The 20,316-nt window shown below is 46.1% G+C and overlaps 1 protein-coding gene across 2 annotated transcripts in view; it reads left to right on the top strand.

The window, feature by feature from the left end:
* The window catches only part of TCTN1 (tectonic family member 1), a 98,644-nt gene that overhangs the window by 20,034 nt on the left and 58,294 nt on the right, over nt 1-20,316 (top strand). For both annotated transcript variants that reach the window (XM_069755130.1, XM_069755123.1), the window contains exons 3-6: nt 5,621-5,748; nt 6,203-6,357; nt 19,445-19,532; nt 19,776-19,882. In XM_069755130.1, coding sequence (XP_069611231.1) covers nt 5,621-5,748; nt 6,203-6,357; nt 19,445-19,532; nt 19,776-19,882 — 478 coding nt within the window. The remainder of the gene's footprint in view (nt 1-5,620; nt 5,749-6,202; nt 6,358-19,444; nt 19,533-19,775; nt 19,883-20,316) is intronic.

The raw sequence follows: 20,316 nt of genomic DNA, 5'->3' as shown, positions 1-20,316 counted from the left end.
GATACAGTGTGCACACTGTGTGGTTATTATCTCCTTGGTATTTAAATATGCCTGCGCTGGCAACTATATCTTACATCGTGGACTCTGTCATGTCCATCTGTCCAACAGTACTATGTGTATGGGGAGGTAATTGGCTAATTATTTAAACCAATGTGTACCTCATTGGATAGCACTTAGATAGTCTGCGCCGCCTAATATCTGGCTTGTTCCCAGATCTGTACAAGACCCGTACGGGGTCTCACTTAATTGTGATTTATTCTTATTAAGGAATGGAAAGTGGAACGGGCAGTGCGCGTGTCTGAGTTGCCTTTGTGTTCTACTATTTCGGCGCCTGCGCATCTATCCCTCCCTGTTGTTGAGTGTCTCCTTGGAGACCGTAGCGCCTGCGTAGTTCTTCGGACCGCTTAGCAATGCTAAAACTCTGGGACTATGTACGCATGACCGGAAGTGTTCGCCCTTTACACGCCGGCATTTGAGGATACACGCCGCCGCAGCCTCACAGGTGAAACCTATCTTTTACAATGTTGTACATTTAAAAGGCGTATGTGGGACATATTCTTTACCACCTTCCCCTGACGAAGACGCCTTAGTAGCGTCGGAACGCGTGGGGCCGTCATCCTCCTCCTGGACTTTCTCTCCCTGTCAGCTACCCCCTCGCTACATTCAGCCCTTCTTAGGGATACATTTATTCCGCGTACCGGGGTTTCTGATTACCCTTTCCTTGTTTGTCCAGTACCTTGGCCACCTAGGGACTATTCCTGCATTGATCTGGATCTTTTCCAGACTAGGTGATGTATGAGATTGGCTGTCCAGGTTTGGGTGTGTAGCAGGTGTGCGGGCATAGGGTGCAGCACCATATTGGTTGGGTGTATATTTGGTGCTCTGTTTTCGCATTACTGCTGCTTTATTAGGGGCTAGAGAGTTTATCTAAATAATTGCTATAAGTAGGGGTCTGGATGGACTCTCTTATGGGGCATTGTTGATCTCTTATGTGACCAAATTTTGGATTATATGTATCTGTTTTTTTGATCTCATGCCCTATGTAACATCTGTATACTTATCTACATTACCTTAATCCTGGAGGAGGAGGGTTGGTCTGTTCTGGTTTTAAATGCTTTTAATTGTGTGTTTTGCTTATTGCCTTTTGTAGTAAAGACTTGTTAAAATAAAATTTAGTGTATATGGTTGATCCCAGTTTGTGCATATCTTTTTCTGGTGTTTTTTCTTGTACATTGTCCATATGCACGTGGCTGATCGCCGTTATATTTTGTGCGGTGCCCGCCTACCCCTGTTGCTTATGCAGTTTGAGATATTATCACTGCTGTTCCTAGTGGGTGACATGACGTTTTTGTCTCAAGGGTTTGCTGCAGACAATCAGTAGCTGCTGACTAGCTGCAGCCTTTACTATCCTCCCCTCTGACTGAATGTTGATGAGCTGCAGTTGATCAGCGTCTGCAACGGTCACGCGATACAACAATGTCACATCATCCATTGGAAACCATTGTGCCGTCATTGCTGGAACGGTGCTGCTGCTTGAGGGGAGTATACCTTGTTTTTATTTGGTATGAGGTCCTGAATTGATTAACCAGTTCCAAACCACCCATGGACCACCAGTTCCAGACCACCCATGCTTGCAGAGGCAAGCTGTCAGACATACAGCCGTACTGCTCCATAGAGCAGGCAGAGATGGTTTATTACCTTCTCTGCCTTCTAGATCACAGTATACACAGAGCACTGAACAAGCACTGGGTACATAGAAAGGAACTACTGACAGCTCTTTATCCTTCAGACCCGATGATTATATGATCGCTGGGTGTAGGGAGGGAGTAGAAACGGCTGTGCTATCCAGACAAGAGGCTTGATTTCCCCTGCAACTGGGGCTGGTATAGTAGCAATAAAAATGTATTAATATTTTAATTTGCCCTCCCCAACCCTCTTGCTGGTCTTTTAAGATCTTATGGGGAGCAAAGTGTGGGAAATAAAAGAAAAAAAAAAAAAGCAATAAAAAAAACACCACTTTTCTGAATCAATGTTTCTAACCACAACCCTATGAAAAAATGTATGTCCAATATATAAGAATAATTTCTACAGAATGGGTAATGCTAGTACTTTTTTTTTTTTTCAACTGTCCTTTAGCCATAAAAAATGTGAATAATAGACTTGTATTTCCTATTCTTCTTTACATTTCCCCCCGATTTATATACAGAAAAAAAGGAAAATAAAATATTCCTAAAAATTAATAAAGCCTAAAATTATTTGAATTTCCCAAACAAGAAATGTTAGTGCCTTTAAAAGCGGATGTACAAAAAAAACCCCTTGAAAATGTGCCCAGTCAGGAACATAGAAAATGGCCTTGCCCTGAACTGGTTAAATAGAGGAGGCTAGTAGTGGACAACCCCTCTAATAATTTTAATTCGCACCTATGTATTGTTTACCAATAAAAAAATGACTATAATGTTCCCTTAAATCCTACATGCAAACAATCATCTACTGGTGGATGGAAAGTGAGCTCTATACAACCGGCCATTGTGTTATTAATGAAAAACAAGCTGTGTAAACAATCTGTCAGCTGAGTAATGGGCTTCCATGAATAGACTTTGTGCAGGCAACCTAGTTTTCACCTTTTCACCATTATACAGAAATCTGTCCTTCATGAGGGTCTTGAACTGCGCCCAAAGAGTGGAGCAAGTGGAAGAAAAATCTAAACGAGCCGGGTCAGAACCGGAGAGACAGGGATAAAGACAAAATAGGAACCAATTATGCAATAAAACAAAACTGGGTCGAATCAACTATTGGCAGAGCAATCGGGCAGTTCAATGGTCAATCCAAACAGGCATCCAGTGGTTAAATAAATGTTGTCGGACACAGCAGGAACACCGGTCACTACAGCGCATTAAGCCCAGCTCCCCCAGTAATTAATGTCTCTATGACATACAGTATGTTTAACATGTAATCAGGGATTTTGATTGAACTCTTCTTCTAGGCCACAAGGTGGCAGTCAAATCATTGATTATTATTTTTTTGTGTAGGCGTCTGCTGAACATAATATATCCACCTCCAATAAAGTAGATTAAATCCATCAGAAATGAAAAGCCACAGGTTCTGGATCATCATATATGTTGGATTATTGAAAATTCATAGAAACGTGTATTAATTGGAATCTGTCACCCCATTTTTCGCTTATAAGCTAAGGCCACCGCCATCAGGGGCTTATCTACAGAATTCTGTAATGCTGTAGATAAGTTCCCTGTGTAACCTGAAAGATAAGAAAAACAAGATTATACTCACCAGGGGTGGTCCTGGTGCAGTCCGGGTCCGATGGGTGTCACGGTCCGGGTCCGGTGCCTCCTATCTTCATGTGATGACGTCCTCTTCTTTGCTTCCTGTCGCGGCTCCGGCGCAGGCGTACTTTGTCTGCTCTGTTCGGGGCAGCGTAAAGTACTGCAGTGCGCAGGCGCTGGGCCTCGCTGACCTTTCCCGGCACCTGCGCACTGCAGTACTTTGCTCTGCCCTCAACAGCGCAGACAAAGTACGTCTGCGCTGGAGCCGCGACAGGAAGCAAAGAAGAGGACATCATCGCATGGAGATGGGAGGCACTGGACCGGACCGCAGCGGGACCGCCCCTGGGTGAATATAATCTAACCTCTTTTTCTTATCTTTCAGGTTACATCGGGGGCTTACCTACAGCATTACAGAATGCTATAGATAAGCCCCTGATGGCGGTGGCCTTAGCTTATAGGCGAATTTTCGGGGTGACAGAATCCCTTTAACTTCACTTGTATGATTTAAGAAAATTTAGGAGGAAAGGCAAAAACAAAATGGAATACCAACACTATGACGTCTGCTTATTTTTCTTGTCAAATTACACATGATGGGCAGATTACATTTTTTACATAAAGTGGTTGTCCATTATCTTATTAAATTGGGTCACTGGCAAGTAATGCTATAACATAAGCTTTCTTATCTGGTGAAGTCCCTGCCTCTCCAGCACCGCCTCTCTGTTGTTTTGTTTTATGTGCTGCCAAGGTTTATCTACATCATGTGACCGCTACAGCCAATCACTGTGCTCAGGTATCTTGTACCGACCACTCATGGCATCAGCATTTAAGCCATGTTCTCAAAGACTGGCAGTGACCAGTGGGGAGGTGGCATTGATGTGGCAATGGATTCATAAGGTAAGTCATGCTTACTTTACTTAAAGTAATACCTGCCTGTTTCCCAGTTGTCTATGACAACAGAAGACCCTTGATGTTTGTAATGAGCATATCTAATCTCTACTCCTCCCCCCTCACTGCCCCGAGTTGAAAGCTAGAGTTGTTTGTAGCCACACTTGGCTCAGCTATATCCCCATCACACCACACCGACTGCCATGAGACAAAAGTTGGAGGTGTTCTCATCACACTCAGCTCTGCTGTATGTCCTTTATCCCACAAGATGTATGACCATTAATCTACACTGACTGCCCTGAGATGAAAGCTGGAGGTGTTTGTAATCACATGCAGCTCAGCTGTACACTAAAAACTAGCTCTGGGTTCAGTGTCATTAAAGTCTCACAAGAGAAAGCGTGTTCCTCTGACCTTCTGGGGGTATGTTTCATTTTTCTGCCCTTACTGATGCCGCCTCTTATGATTGGTCAACGCCATGCAGGGGAGAAAAAATAACCACCACTAGACAAGACTCTCTGGTGACGCCACATTGGGCATTATCACAAATTGTAACCTAAATGTTACAAGATACTGTCTCCTTAATGGAGAGGAGATATAAAAAAATCTATTTATATAATTACCTTAAATTGTATGTCATCCACTTCCGTCTTGACGTCCTCTAATCCCACAATCCACCGCGCCGCATCGGAAGTCCCCCAACCACCATATTGGAATACCCAAGTGATGGGTTTTCCAATATGGCACCCGCTGGTGGTACCCGGCCCTTGTGCAGTACCACAAGTGGGTCATCGCTGAACCCCCCCACTGCTGGGACTCCCCCGCCGCAAGAACCCCCACGCCGCTGGGATCTTGCCGCCGCTCGGATCCAGACCACCGTGGCACCCTCCCCGCCAGGTAGCCATAGGAAAATGATTCACTGAGCAGGTGCAGTAAATCAGACCACCATCTTTGTAGAGGCAGATGACGGTGGCTGGGCACAATAACTTCGCATGCGCGAACCCAGGGAGCGCATGCGCAGTTGATCTATCTGTTTATTTATGAACTGCATCACAGCATGTCATTGTTTGACAGATGCTGTGACGCGCGTGCCAGCAGCCTCTGAATTGGTGGAAGTTTAGACTCAACTACTTTCCCCATGCTTTATGGCCTTGACAAGACAGGAGAACTCAGCACATGGTGGAAAGAGAGAGTTGATAGGTGGGTGAGCGCTTGGGGACGAGAGATTCTCAGTGCTGCAAAGCCTGCCCCCATAGGGACGTCACCACCCTCCATCCAATATATGTATAAATCTCTAGTGCAGAGCCTTTTCTATGTCATGCATATATTTTATAAAGGCTTACGGACATGTTTTGTCTTTGACACAATCTCTGTATTAAAATATAGAAGACACCTAAGTGTCCATATAGTTTTTTTTTCCTGTTTGTAATATGTTTTATGCATTTTTATTTTTACAGTGGAGACAGCGAGTTGTGCAAACGCGAAGCCGTCCTGTATTCAATCAGTTCTTCAAAAGTTCCTCAAAGAGTAACAGAAATAGTGGAAGTCCTTAACCCAAATTTTTTCTGCATCCAAGCCACAAACTGTGAGTATTACTGAAATCTAAAAGATTGCAAATATAAAGGTTATAAAACTGTATCCATTCAGAGAGCAAGTAGCATCTGACAGCTCAAAACCAGGGAGCAGATCGGAATTATTTGGTCCCGCCACTCTGGTTGAGCGGTAACAGAAGTGTAAGGTTGTACCCATTGAGTCATTGCTTTGTGTTTCTCAGCTGCTCTGGAATAGGACAGCTGTAAGAATTCCACATGGATGGAGTTCATACATGACCACCGCTATCTTATGGTGGGGTATTTCCGGTGGTTGGACCGCCACCGATCAGCAACTTATATCACCTGTCTTGCATAGGTGATAATTTCCAATATTGGGAACGACTGTAATTTCCCATTCACATGACTATGAAACTAGTTACTTAAGTGATCATTCTAATAACAGCTTACTCTTTTAATGACTTCTGTATATTTTAATAATTGTTATAGACCAGCCAGCATTATCGTTCATAACCCCAGATGATCCAACAGAGGCAAACTTTGACAGTCTTCTCCAGGAATTTGATGGAATAGACTTTAACATTGGAAGTGCTGTGCAAAGTACGATTGGCTCCGCTGAAGCCCGCAAGTCATCAAAGTATGAGGTAAATATTGTTCTGGTCTCATATAAAGGGCCATCCTCACAGACTGCGGAGCTCTCCTGTCCTCAGAATTACCGTAAATGGAGAAACTTCAGAACTGTCCATTATTCTTTCCTAATTAAAAATAACAGTTTTCTCCTTCGCCACATTGGGGGACACAGGACCATGGGTGTTATGCTGCTGTCACTAGGAGGCTGACACTAAGTTGAGACAAAAAGAGTTAGCTCCTCCCATGCAGTATACACCCTCATGCTGGCTTCCAGAGAACCAGTTCAAGCTTAGGCTACTTTCACACTAGCGTCGGACTCGGCCCGTTGCAGTGCGTCGGGCCGAGGTTCCGACGCTAGCAGTGAATGCGCCGCACAACGGAGGCAGCGGATGCATTTTTCCTGCGCATCCGCTGCCCCATTGCAAGGTGCGCGGAGGTGGGGGCGGAGTTCCGGCTGCGCATGCGCGGTCGGAAAAAGCGGTCCGTCGGCAGCAAAAAACGTTACATGTAACGTTTTTTGCTCCCGGCGGTCCGCCACAACACGGCGCAACCGTCGCACGACGGTTGCGACGTGTGTCAATGCGTCGCAATGCGTCGCTAATGTTAATCTATGGGGCAAAAACACATCCTGCAAACAACTTTGCAGGATGCGTTTTTCCCCATAAACGACGCATTGCGACGTATTGCAAAAAACGCTAGTGTGAAAGTAGCCTTAGTGTTCGTAGGAGGCACACTGGATCTTTTTCGTCTTTCTGGACGAAGGGGCGATGGATTCTTTCATGTTCCGATCTCCCCGAACCAGCAACAGGCGAGCACGGGAGTTTACCTCTCCGTATCCTCTCCTGCGACATGGGATGCCACTGCCTGAGTTGACCTTTTTGGGCGACGGGCCCCTTCAAGGGCACCGATCTCCCCCCACTTTACAGACGAGCACTGGTGTGTCACCTCCAGTATCCTCTTCTGCAGCCAGGCCCTTTTTTGCCGGACATCTGCCCTGCCCACCAGGTCTTACCCTCGGCTGTTCAGAGGCACGCTTCCACTGTGGCGTCCGTGCAGCCCCACTGCATCACCACTGAATACGAGCGGATGATGGAAGGAGGCGGACGGTTCCTCTCCACCCCCCTTTTTCTGGGGATGGTGGATGGAGGGTCCCCCAACCCTGCACCGTCCTATCTACCCCGGGCACCTTCATTTGGGGTAAGTTCACCAGGGGTCAGTTTTCTTCCGGCGATCACGTTTTTGGAGGGCTCCATAGCGGCATGATTCCCCCCTGAGCGCCGAGGCCAGAAATTTAGCCCCCGGCTTAAGCCTTGCTTGGGCCGCACTCCGGCAGGCTCCGCCCACCCCATGCATCATCGCTGTGGCTCCGCCCACACTTCTGGCACTTCTCGCTCCCTGCGAGACTACCCACAGACTCTCGGCCGCCATCTTCCCTCTGCAGCACACAGCGCCGGCCGGCTTCCTTTCCTCCACGGAGGTCTTTCCCACTCAGCGCCACCTATCCATTGCGGGGCACAGGACCAGGTAAGGAGACGGCACTAAGTGCTTCCCTGCAGCGTTACCCCTCAGCTTCCACTAGCCTCTTTTTTCATCACATAGGGGTACAACATGTCGCAGTCAAGGGTTAAAAAGGCCACTAAGGTACATACCACCTTTTTCTCTGCATGTACCACCTGCCAGGTTCCTGTCCCCCGGCCCCAAAGCTCCCCGCTCTGCGCAGCCTGTGATGCCCAATGTGCCCAGGAGCCCTCCGCCGCTACTGACCCCAGTGTATCTAGCCCCCCTGAGTGGGCTGTGTCACTGTCAAAATCCATGGCTTCGCTAGCCAAAGCGATTGAATCCCTTCATGACCCCTCTGGGGAGCGGGGCGTTCGTTTTTTTCTGGGTTAAGAGACCCCTCTATAACAGGGGAATCATCGGCCAGCAGGGGCCGCTCTCACCCGAAGGAGGTTCGGACATCCAAAAAACGGATCCGCACTACCTCTCCTGAGCATTCACCACGCCATTCAGCCTCTGGTAGCTCCACTTCTCGCTCATCCTCTCCAGGGGTTCAAAGCAATCACGACTCTGAGTATGAGTCTGAGGCGTCCATGGACCTGGATTCTCCGGAGTTCCGATCAACTGTTGACTCCCTCATTGAGGCTGTCAATCACGCGTTAAAAGTTAATGATGACCCTAATTCAGCTCCGGATCACGCAGTTTCGTTTACGAAAACCAAGCGATCCCATAAGGTGTTTGCCTCCTATCCAGATTTCCTAGAGATAGTTCGGCGACACAGGGAGCGACCAGATAAACGCTTTACGGGAAAAAGGCTCTGGAATCAAAGTATCCCTTTTCCGCAGATCTGGTCAAGGACTGGACGGAACCACCGCTGGTAGATCCTCCGATATCGCGTTTGGCTACCAAAACGCTGTTATCAGTACTTGACGGAGCTTCGATCAGGAATCCCACGGAACGACAATTAGATTCTCTGGCAAGCTCAGTGTATGAAGCCTCAGGTTCCTCCCTATCTCCCGCCTTTGCTGCGGCATGGGTCGCCAATGCAATGGTTTTCTGGGCAGATACCCTTGCATAGTCCATTCAGGACCAGGCTCTCCCGTCTGAGGCGGCGGACCTCGCCAAACAAATCGCTAAGGCTGCAGATTGTGATGTACGCATCATTAGAAGCAGCAGACTGTGCGGCAACTGCGGCTTCAAACGCCATCACTATCAGGAGAGCTATTTGGCTTAGAGAGTGGTGTGCGGATTCCTCCTCAAAAAAGTCTCTGATTTCCCTTCCCTTTCAGAGTGGACGCCTGTGTGGGGAAAAATTGGACCAACTTATTTCCGATGCTACAGGAGGGAAAAATAAGTTCCTCCCTCAACACAGGCCAAAAGCTCCTTTTCAGCGCCAACAGCATTTTCGTTTTCACCCCTTTCGCAGTAGCCCTTTCTGGTCCAACTCCACAGCATCATCCAGATCGGAACGATCTACACGCACAGACAGAGACTCTCGGCCTTCTTACAGACTGAATCCGTCCTGGCGAGGAAAACCTAGACAACCCAGAACCAGAGGTTCTAGGCCTTCCAGATTTCCATCACAGTGACTCGAGAATCCCAGTCGACACCACCGAGGTAGGCGGTCGCCTGCTTCTTTTTCGACACGTCTGGCTTTCCGTCACCCACGACGAATGGGTCAGAGACCTGGTGTCTTCTGGCTACAAAATAGAATTCTCCGCCTCCCCTCCAGCTCGGTTTTTCCCCTTTCGTCTACCAAGTTCGGGAGCTCAGTCTCGCCCTCTTCACTGCGTCATCAAATCCCTCCGCCAAAACAGGGTCATCGTTCCGGTTCCGGAACGCGAGAAATTCAGAGGTTTTTACTCAAACCTCTTCGTCGTGCCAAAAAAGGATGGGTCGGTGCGCCCCCTTTTGGACCTGAAGCTCCTAAACAAGTGCGTAAAGGTACGGCACTTCAGGATGGAATCCCTCCGGTCGGTCATCTCCTCGATGGAAAGAGGTGAGTTCCTAGCATCAATAGACATCAAAGATGCTTACCTTCATATCCCAGTCTTTCCGCCACATCAAAGGTTCCTCCGATTCGCCATTCTAGAGGACCATTTTCCATTCACGGCCTTACCCTTCGGTCTTGCCACGGCGCCCAGGGTATTCACGAAGGTCATGGCGGCTGTCATGGCCATTCTACACTCCCGGGGAGTGGTAGTGTTGCCATACTTAGACGACCTCCTGATCAAAGGTCCGTCTTATCACGCCTGTGAAACAAGCGTCCGCATTACGTTGGATTCCCTTTCGCGCCTGGGCTGGTTAATCAACTTGGGCAAGTCCTCCCCTGTTCCAGCTCGGCGGATCTCCTTCCTAGGCATGATCCTGGACACGTCCAGGGGGCTGGTTTTACTTCCTCGGTCCAAGGCCCAAGCGCTTCAGCAGGGAACCCGGACGCTCTGTCGCCCTTGTCCGCAGTCCATTTGGTTTGCCATGAAGATCCTGGGGAAGATGGTGGCCGCAATGGAAGCGATTCCTTTCGCCCAACTGCATCTCCGTCCCTTACAGCAATGCATAATTTGCATATTCCAGGTGCCTTCTGGGAAAAGCGGAGTCTCCCTCAGCAAGGAGATCGTTGGGTACAGCCGGAACCAGCTGCTTGGAAAGCATCACCAAACCAGGGATTCAAGCTTGAGGAGGATAATTTGCATATTCCAGGTGCCTTCTGGGAAAAGCGAAGTCTCCCTCAGCAAGAAGATCGTTGGGTACAGCCGGGACCAGCTGCTTGGAAAGCATCATCAAACCGCACGCCTTACGGCGCGCAAATTTTTGCCTGTAGGACATTATTGCAAGAAAGCTTGGCTGAGTAGATTACACAAGAAGGAAAACACACAGCAAGTCAGCAGGATCTAGGAGCAACATGGCAAATGTGACAACCTACATGGTGAGCTGCAGCATGTGCTACATGTTCACAGATCGACCAGAAGAAGAATCCAATTTCACCTGTCAGAAGTGTAGACTAGTGGCCCTTTTAGAAGAAAAGGTGCGGGGTCTGGAAGAAAGAATAGCAACTTTGAAACTCATCAAAGAGAATGAAGACTTCCTAGACAGAACAGAAGCATCTCTACTGGTCACAGAAGGTGAAGAAAGTGTCAGAGAACCTCCAAAAGCAGATGAGTGGAAGCATGTGACCAAAAGAAGCAAGAAGACCATAGAGAAAACACCAACCACACAACTGAAGAACCGATATCAAATCTTTGTAGAGGATGAAGATGGCACACCTAAGGATGAAGCAATACCAGCATGCAAAAAAGAAAAGGGCACACAGCAACAAGTGACAGCAAAAAGTACAGCCAAGAAGCAACGAAGAGTGGTGGTGGTGGGAGACTCACTACTGAGAGGCACAGAAGCAGCCATCTGCAGACCGGACATAACCGCAAGAGAAGTATGCTGCCTTCCAGGTGCGATGATCAAGGATGTGACCGATAGGATACCAAAGCTCTTCAGCTCCAAGGACGTCCACCCATTTCTTCTGATACATGTTGGCACCAATGACACGGCAAGGAAGGACCTACTGACAATCTGCAAGGACTTTGAAGAGTTGGGAAAGAAAGTAAAGGAACTGGATGCACAGGTAGTTTTTTCTTCTATCCTTCCAGTAGACGGGCATGGCACCAGGAGATGGAACAGGATCCTTGATGCGAACAACTGGCTAAGACGATGGTGCAGACAACAAGGATTCGGATTCCTGGACCACGGTGTGAATTACTTGTACGATGGACTCCTCGCCAGAGACGGACTACACCTCAACAAACCTGGGAAACACACATTCGCCAGAAGACTCGCTACACTCATCAGGAGGGCGTTAAACTAGAAGAAGAGGGGACGGGAAGAAAAACATTAGACTTGAACAAAGAAGATCCAGGAAAACATACTCAGAAGGGAGGTAAGAACATTTCTAAAACAATCCACAGCGAGGAGATTGGAACAAAACAAAATCCTCTAAACTGCATGCTCGCAAACGCCAGAAGCCTGACAAACAAGATGGAAGAACTAGAAGCAGAAATATCTACAGGTAACTTTGACATAGTGGGAATAACCGAGACATGGTTAGATGAAAGCTATGACTGGGCAGTTAACTTACAGGGTTACAGTCTGTTTAGAAAGGATCGTAAAAATCGGAGAGGAGGAGAGGTTTGTCTCTATGTAAAGTCTTGTCTAAAGTCCTCTTTAAGGGAGGATATTAGCGAAGGGAATGAGGATGTCGAGTCCATATGGGTCGAAATTCATGGAGGGAAAAATGGTAACAAAATTCTCATTGGGGTCTGTTACAAACCCCCAAATATAACAGAAACCATGGAAAGTCTACTTCTAAAGCAGATAGATGAAGCTGCAACCCATAATGAGGTCCTGGTTATGGGGGACTTTAACTACCCGGATATTAACTGGGAAACGGAAACCTGTGAAACCCATAAAGGAAACAGGTTTCTGCTAATAACCAAGAAAAATTATCTTTCACAATTGGTGCAGAATCCAATCAGAGGAGCAGCACTTTTAGACCTAATACTATCTAATAGACCTGACAGAATAACAAATCTGCAGGTGGTCGGGCATCTAGGAAATAGCGACCACAATATTGTACAGTTTCACCTGTCTTTCACTAGGGGGACTTGTCAGGGAGTCACAAAAACACTGAACTTTAGGAAGGCAAAGTTTTTACCAGCTTTATAGATGCCCTTAATCTGGTAGACTGGGACAATATCCTCAGAAATAAGAATACAGATAATAAATGGAAAATGTTTAAGAACATCCTAAATAGGCACTGTAAGCGGTTTATACCTTGTGAGAATAAAAGGACTAGAAATAGGAAAAACCCAATGTGGCTAAACAAAGAAGTAAGACAGGCAATTAACAGTAAAAAGAAAGCATTTGCACTACTAAAGCAGGATGGCACCATTGAAGCTCTAAAAAACTATAGGGAGAAAAATACTTTATCTAAAAAACTAATTAAAGCTGCCAAAAAGGATACAGAGAAGCACATTGCTAAGGAGAGTAAAACTAATCTCAAACTGTTCTTCAACTATATCAATAGTAAAAGAATAAAAAGTGAAAATGTATGCCCCTTAAAAAATAGTGAGGAAAGAATGGTTGTAGATGACGAGGAAAAAGCTAACATATTAAACACCTTCTTCTCCACGGTATTCACGGTGGAAAATGAAATGCTAGGTGAAATCCCAAGAAACAATGAAAACCCTATATTAAGGGTCACCAATCTAACCCAAGAAGAGGTGCGAAACCGGCTAAACAAGATTAAAATAGATAAATCTCCGGGTCCGGATTGCATACACCCACGAGTACTAAGATAATTAAGTAATGTAATAGATAAACCATTATTTCTTATTTTTAGGGACTCTATAGCGACAGGTCTGTTCTGCAGGACTGGCGCATAGCAAATGTGGTGCCAATATTCAAAAAGGGCTCTAAAAGTGAACCTGGAAATTATAGGCCAGTAAGTCTAACCTCTATTGTTGGTAAAATATTTGAAGGGTTTCTGAGGGATGTTATTCTGGATTATCTCAATGAGAATAACTGTTTAACTCCATATCAGCATGGGTTTATGAGAAATCGCTCCTGTCAAACCAATCTAATCAGTTTTTATGAAGAGGGAAGCTATAGGCTGGACCACGGTGAGTCATTGGACGTGGTATATCTCGATTTTTCCAAAGCGTTTGATACCGTGCTGCAAAAGAGGTTGGTACACAAAATGAGAATGCTTGGTCTGGGGGAAAATGTGTGTAAATGGGTTAGTAACTGGCTTAGTGATAGAAAGCAGAGGGTGATTATAAATGGTATAGTCTCTTAACTGGGTCGCTGTGACCAGTGGGGTACCGCAGGGGTCGGTATTGGGACCTGTTCTCTTCAACATATTCATTAATGATCTGGTAGAAGGTTTACACAGTAAAATATCGATATTTGCAGATGATACAAAACTATGTAAAGCAGTTAATACAAGAGAAGATAGTATTCTGCTACAGATGGATCTGGATAAGTTGGAAACTTGGGCTGAAAGGTGGCAGATGAGGTTTAACAATGATAAATGTAAGGTTATACACATGGGAAGAAGGAATCAATATCACCATTACACACTGAACGGGAAACCACTGGGTAAATCTGACAGGGAGAAGGACTTGGGGATCCTAGTTAATGATAAACTTACCTGGAGCAGCCAGTGCCAGGCAGCAGCTGCCAAGGCAAACAGGATCATGGGGTGCATTGAAAGAGGTCTGGATACACATGATGAGAGCATTATACTGCCTCTGTACAAATCCCTAGTTAGACCGCACATGGAGTACTGTGTCCAGTTTTGGGCACCGGTGCTCAGGAAGAATATAATGGAACTAGAGAGAGTACAAAGGAGGGCAACAAAATTAATAAAGGGGATGGGAGAACTACAATACCCAGATAGATTAGCGAAATTAGGATTATTTAGTCTAGAAAAAAGACGACTGAGGGGCGATCTAATAACCATGTATAAGTATATAAGGGGACAATACAAATATCTCGCTGAGGATCTGTTTATACCAAGGAAGGTGACGGCACAAGGGGGCATTCTTTGCGTCTGGAGGAGAGAAGGTTTTTCCACCAACATAGAAGAGGATTCTTTACTGTTAGGGCAGTGAGAATCTGGAATTGCTTGCCTGAGGAGGTGGTGATGGCGAACTCAGTCGAGGGGTTCAAGAGAGGCCTGGATGTCTTCCTGGAGCAGAACAATATTGTATCATACAATTATTAGGTTCTGTAGAAGGACGTAGATCTGGGGATTTATTATGATGGAATATAGGCTGAACTGGATGGACAAATGTCTTTTTTCGGCCTTACTAACTATGTTACTATGTTACTGGACAATTGGGACAGGAGTCCCTTAACCCTCGACCGGCCATGTCCTCTGTCCCCGCGGATCAGGCACGCGCTCAGATGGTGGACCTTGGAAGCATCTCTCAACCAGGGGAGGTCTTTTCTCCCGATCCATTGGCTGGTGGTGACTACAGACGCCAGCCTCCTCGGCTGGGGAGCAGTGGTTCGCCGCAACACTGCCCAGGGGCATTGGACGAGTCGGAAGTCAAAACTTCCCATAAATATTCTGGATATCCGAGCTATCCAATTTGCCCTGAGTCGTTTTCACTTCCTGCTCGCGGGTCACCCAATCCGAATTCAGTCGGACAACGTCACAGCGGTGGCGTACATAAACCATCAGGGGAGTACCCACAGCAGGGCGGCTATGCAGGAAGTCTCTCACACATTCTCTGTTGGGACGAGACCAACCACTCCACCATTTCGGCAGTGCACATTCCAGGAGTCGAGAACTGGGCGGCGGACTTTCTCAGCCATCAGGGTCTCGCCTCGGGAGAGTGGGAACTCCATCAAGAGGTTTTTCAACAAATCTGCCTTCGCTGGGGAACTCCGGACGTGGACCTGATGGCGTTCAGACTGAACACCAAGGTGCCCAACTTCATAGCACGTTCTCGGGATCCCCGGGCCGTCGGGGTGGATGCACTGATTTCCCCGTGGCACCTTTTCCAATTCCTGTATGTGTTCCCTCCACTTCCTCTGCTGCCAAAAGTGATCAGAAAACTCAAGATGGAGGGGGTTCCGGTGATCCTTATCGCCCCGGATTGGCCACGTCGCGCATGGTATGCGGAACTCGTTCATCTCGTATCGACGTCCGTTGGCGGTTACCAGACCGCCCAGATCTGCTGCGCCAAGGACCGATCTACCACCAGAGCTCAGGAGCCCTATGTTTAACGGCTTGGCTGTTGAAACCTGGATCCTAACTCAAGCAGGTTTCTCTCAGCAGGTCATCGCTACCATGATCACCGCTCGCAAGACGTGTTCCGCCCGCATCTATCACCGCACCTGGAAAGCCTTCTTTTCATGGTGCAGGCTCCGCGGTCGCCCCCCTCTCGTTTTCTCCATTCCCTCCATTCTGGAATTTCTCCAGTCCGGCTTGGATTCCAGCCTGGCGCTCAGTTCCCTCAAGGGTCAGAGCTCAGCGTTATCGGTGTTGTTCCAGCGTAAGATTGCTGCTAACTTGCAAGTCAGGACCTTTATTCAAGGGGTCTCCCACGTGGTACCTCCCTACAGAATGCCGTTAGAGACCTGGGAACTCAATTTGGTCCTGAGCGTCCTTCAGGCTTCTCCATTTGAACCTCTGCAGGACGTCCTGCTGACCATCCTCTCCTGGAAGGTTGCCTTCCTTGTGGCAGTAACATCTATCAGGCGCGTCTCGGAGTTGGCCACACTATCTTGCCGGGCGCCTTTCCTTTCTTTCCACCAGGACAAAGTAGTCTTACGCCCATCTCCGGCTTTTCTCCCTAAGGGGGTTTCATCCTTCCACATTAATGAAGATATCATTCTTCCCTCCTTCTGCCCACAGCCGAAACATAGGGTTGATAAGGCCCTTCACACCTTGGACGTGGTACGGGCCCTCAGGAGGTACGTTTCTAGGACTGCTCCCTTCCGCAAATCGGACTCCCTCTTTGTCCTCCCGGAGGGTCACAGAAAGGGTTCAGCCGCGTCTAAGGCCATGATAGCCTGGTGGATCTGATTGACTATCCAAGAATCTTATCGGGTCAGGGGTAGACCTATCCCGGCGGGGGTTAAAGCACACTCTACTCGGTCGGTGGGTGCTTCCTGGGCCATTCGGCACCAGGCTACGGCGGAGTAGGTTTGCAAGGCCGCAACATGGTCTAGCCTGCATACTTTCACAAAGCACTACAATGTCCACACTCAATATTCTGCAGGCGGCCATTGTGCACTTATAGTCAGATGGTACACAAAGTTATTTGGTTGTATTGTTTCCCACCCAGGGACTGCTTTGGGACGTCCCATGGTCCTGTGTCCCTCAATGTGGCGAGGGAGAAATAGGGATTTTTGTGTACGCACCGTAAAATCCTTTTCTCCGAGCCACTCATTGGGGGACACAGCACCCACCCTGTTAGCCTGACGGCTCGTTACCTTTTTGGTTCTTGACTTTCTCTGACATGTTATACTCTAATGTTATGTAATATATTGTTATTAATCTCCTACTGCTTTTGCACTGAACTGGGGTTCTGGAAGCCAGCATGAGGGTGTATACTGCAGGGGAGGAGCTAACTCTTTTTGTCTCAACTTAGTGTCAGCCTCCTAGTGACAGCAGCATAACACCCATGGTCCTGTGTCCCCCAATGAGTGGCTCGGAGAAAAGGATTTTACGGTGTGTACACAAAAATCCCTATTTCTCCCATACAAGGTGTTTTGTCGGTCAGATGTGGTTACACGTCTCTGCATCGGCTGCCATTTTGAAAACATGAGCTGTTCAGTTTGTGTGGCTGGTTTTACTTACAAGTGAGCAGCACTTCATAAAGAAGGAGAACCTTGTAATACCTATATATTAGGAAGCGAGAAAAATCATGTCCTGACTCATTTAGTAAAATAAAGTTACAGCGGACTACTCGCACACCCTTTACTTCTGTTGATTGCCGTTGCCACATCTTCATTCAGTTACACCCCAAACAAAGAACAACATGATTACCCTGCCGGGCGAGTATTTAAGGGTGGGTGCTGTGACCCCCAATTGAGGCGACGAGAAGGGGATTTTACGGTGAGTAAAAAACAGTCTTTATTTCTCGGTCGCCTAATTAGGGATGTTCTAAAGCTGTTCCTGGGAGGGGAAAAAAAATTAATTTTTCTGTTTATCTTAAACATTTTTTCCACTGTAGCTCAATCTGCAGCTTGAGCAATCGCTGCCTGTAGCATCTTCCTGCTTAGACTTGTGTCTGCCAAAGCGAAAGTGTGGACCCTGTAAAGCTTAGCAAAGGTTTACCGAGATGACCACGTGGCTGCTTTACAGAGTTATAGAACCGATGCCTGGTGATTAACCACCTAAACTTTATTCCAGAAAATTAAGTATTTGTCCGAGAAAATTATTGCAATTACATATGTTTATTTCCTTTTGTGTGTATTGGAACAGAAAAAAAGGCAATAGTACATAATTTCTCAAAATTGAGGGTAAACAACTTTGTTTAAAGCATAGGAAGCTTGTTCAAACTCACCTGTGGCAAGGAAGAGGTGTGGGCCATATGAAAATCATACCTGAAATCAGGTAAAAAGGGGAGGAGTTGACTTAGTCTTTGCATTGTGTGTCTGCAGTAATTTTCTGAGAGAAATACTTCATTTTCTGGAACAATTTCAAAGGTGCCAACACTTTTGGCAAGGACTGTACAGTATTGAACTAAAAGAAATAACCTGGCACTCAACTTAATGCTCGTGAGATTTTAATGGTAGTAGCCAAAAAAACGTTTCGGTCCTATATCTGGACCTTCATCAGTTACGTACTATGATGAAAAAGTGAATGACTGTAGTGTCATATAAGGCACAGCATGGTCTGCGTCTGGTATTTGCGCAGATAGGTTTAGGCACACAGACTGGACTTATTAACGCTGATAGGTGCTGTGCTTGTGTCCAGACACGGAATCCCCGCTTGACAAGCATTCTATGTAGTAGTATTGTATCATAGAATTGGTTCCTTAGATGATGTAACATAGACAACCTGGTTATGTAATTTAGATTAGAAACTTAAACAGGAAAGGAACTTGAATGGGATGGCAAGAGGAGCGCGGGGATATTTTGTAAGTTTCTGATAGGCAGAAGATAAGCTCTACCAAAATCCTTTATATCTTTCCCACATCAAATGAAGAAAATCTTTAATCTTGGATATATTCTTATAGGATAAATAATCCATGCTGCTTATTTTAATAGCTAGAAGAATTATTTTGTTATTGAGCAAATAGACTAAGGTTTATTAAAAAGACCCAATGGCAGGGAGACAATCCACCCAATTGTAGCATTCAAAACAGTCCACCTGTACAACCTGCCGGAGCCTTTTGCATCGCTCTGCTATACACATTGATCTCTGTCACATCTAGTGTATGGCTGTTTGCTTTTGGAAACATTTAAAGCACCCCTCCAGTCAAAATGGAAGGTTTGACAATACATGGAAAACGTACAGCCAACAAACATGGTGTCCTCTTTTTGAACTCTCCTCTTGCTTTTCCCCTCTGCACCTTTTTCAATATCACAAAATGGTCATTGAAGTGTCTGATTTCTCTGCTGAGAGCATTTTCTAGGAGGTGTAGACATGAAAGGATGGACCTTCACTAATGTTGGTGCTGATCCTATCAGAGGGCATGGAGTAGGTCCTATTTTCTGATAAAAGACAGAGGGCATCAGGCATGTCGATGCAGGGCGGCCAAAAGATATGCCCCCAAAGAAACCCGGGAGCAATAAACCTTTGGGAAAGACCCCCCAAAAAAACACTAAATAAAAAGGTAATTATCTCTGGAGCCATACGGTGGAATTAAACATAAAGAACAGAACACTCAGGAGAGCAGTGTGAATGAGATCATACAGTGACCACTTTGTCTAGGTCATAGGTCCCCTATAATTGATGGGTTACAGTTAATTGTATCACGTTTAACCCTATATATGCATGAGTGTATGTATAAACACACACACTATGAAGTTAATGTCCGAAACTGCATGTATGCATTTTATTTTTGTTGTTGTTTTTTTTTTTTTTTAAAGTACGGTTCCCCCCTCCTGACTCCGGACTCGTACCTAAAACTCCCTGCTCCTCTAGGAACAAGTGAATGCACAGACAGTAACCCAGTTGGTAAGAAAGCTTTTAGCTGGTTAATTTATCTTTGTTTGTGTTTTTGTTTTTTTTATTGTTCCTTTTTTTTTTTTTTTTTTCATGTTTTCACAAACCCTTTGTAGTGTTTCATTAATATTTCAGATTTTTGGGATGTGTTCTGCCATATAACCTGCAATGAAAATGAAGACCACTCACCATGTGCACCAAGTGGATGTGGTCGGCATTAGAACACTGTACTAATAAACTTGTTTTTTTCAATAGGATTTTTGGAGAGCCAGGATTTTACATGTAGTCGGAATATAGAGATAGAGAATTGCTCCATCCCTGTCCTGACTCTTGGAACTTACACAAACTTCGAAGTCTTGACTGTAAGTAATTAAAGATTATCATCACGCGTTATTTCTAAAGATCCAACTTATCACAAAGCCCAGTACACAAGAAATGTATAATAGTTCTGCGTAAATGCCCTTACAATATACATGGAGAAGAGACCATGGAATCAGTGGGTTCCGTAGACAGTGGGAGTTATGTCTGTTATATGATTGGTTTAGGGAAGAGAGAAAAATAAAAGCTGGAAATTGTACAGCACAGGCAAGTCGTGGACAATGGCAGGGGTAAAGCCTCCTGGAAAGTGATGGAAAGGGAGTTCTTGCATCTATAATGCTGGCATTATGTGGATGAAAAGGGACTGCCCAAAAAGAATGAATGGTGAAAAGTTATAGAACATGAGATATTAGAGCATATTAGACTGGTATGTGCAGGGGGTAACTATAGTAGGTTCGGTTGTTGGAGTCAGACCCAA

The sequence above is a fragment of the Ranitomeya imitator genome, chromosome 1, assembly GCF_032444005.1.
Source record: "Ranitomeya imitator isolate aRanImi1 chromosome 1, aRanImi1.pri, whole genome shotgun sequence".
Classification (NCBI taxonomy): domain Eukaryota; kingdom Metazoa; phylum Chordata; class Amphibia; order Anura; family Dendrobatidae; genus Ranitomeya; species Ranitomeya imitator.
This window is presented reverse-complemented; position numbering and strand designations above follow the sequence as displayed.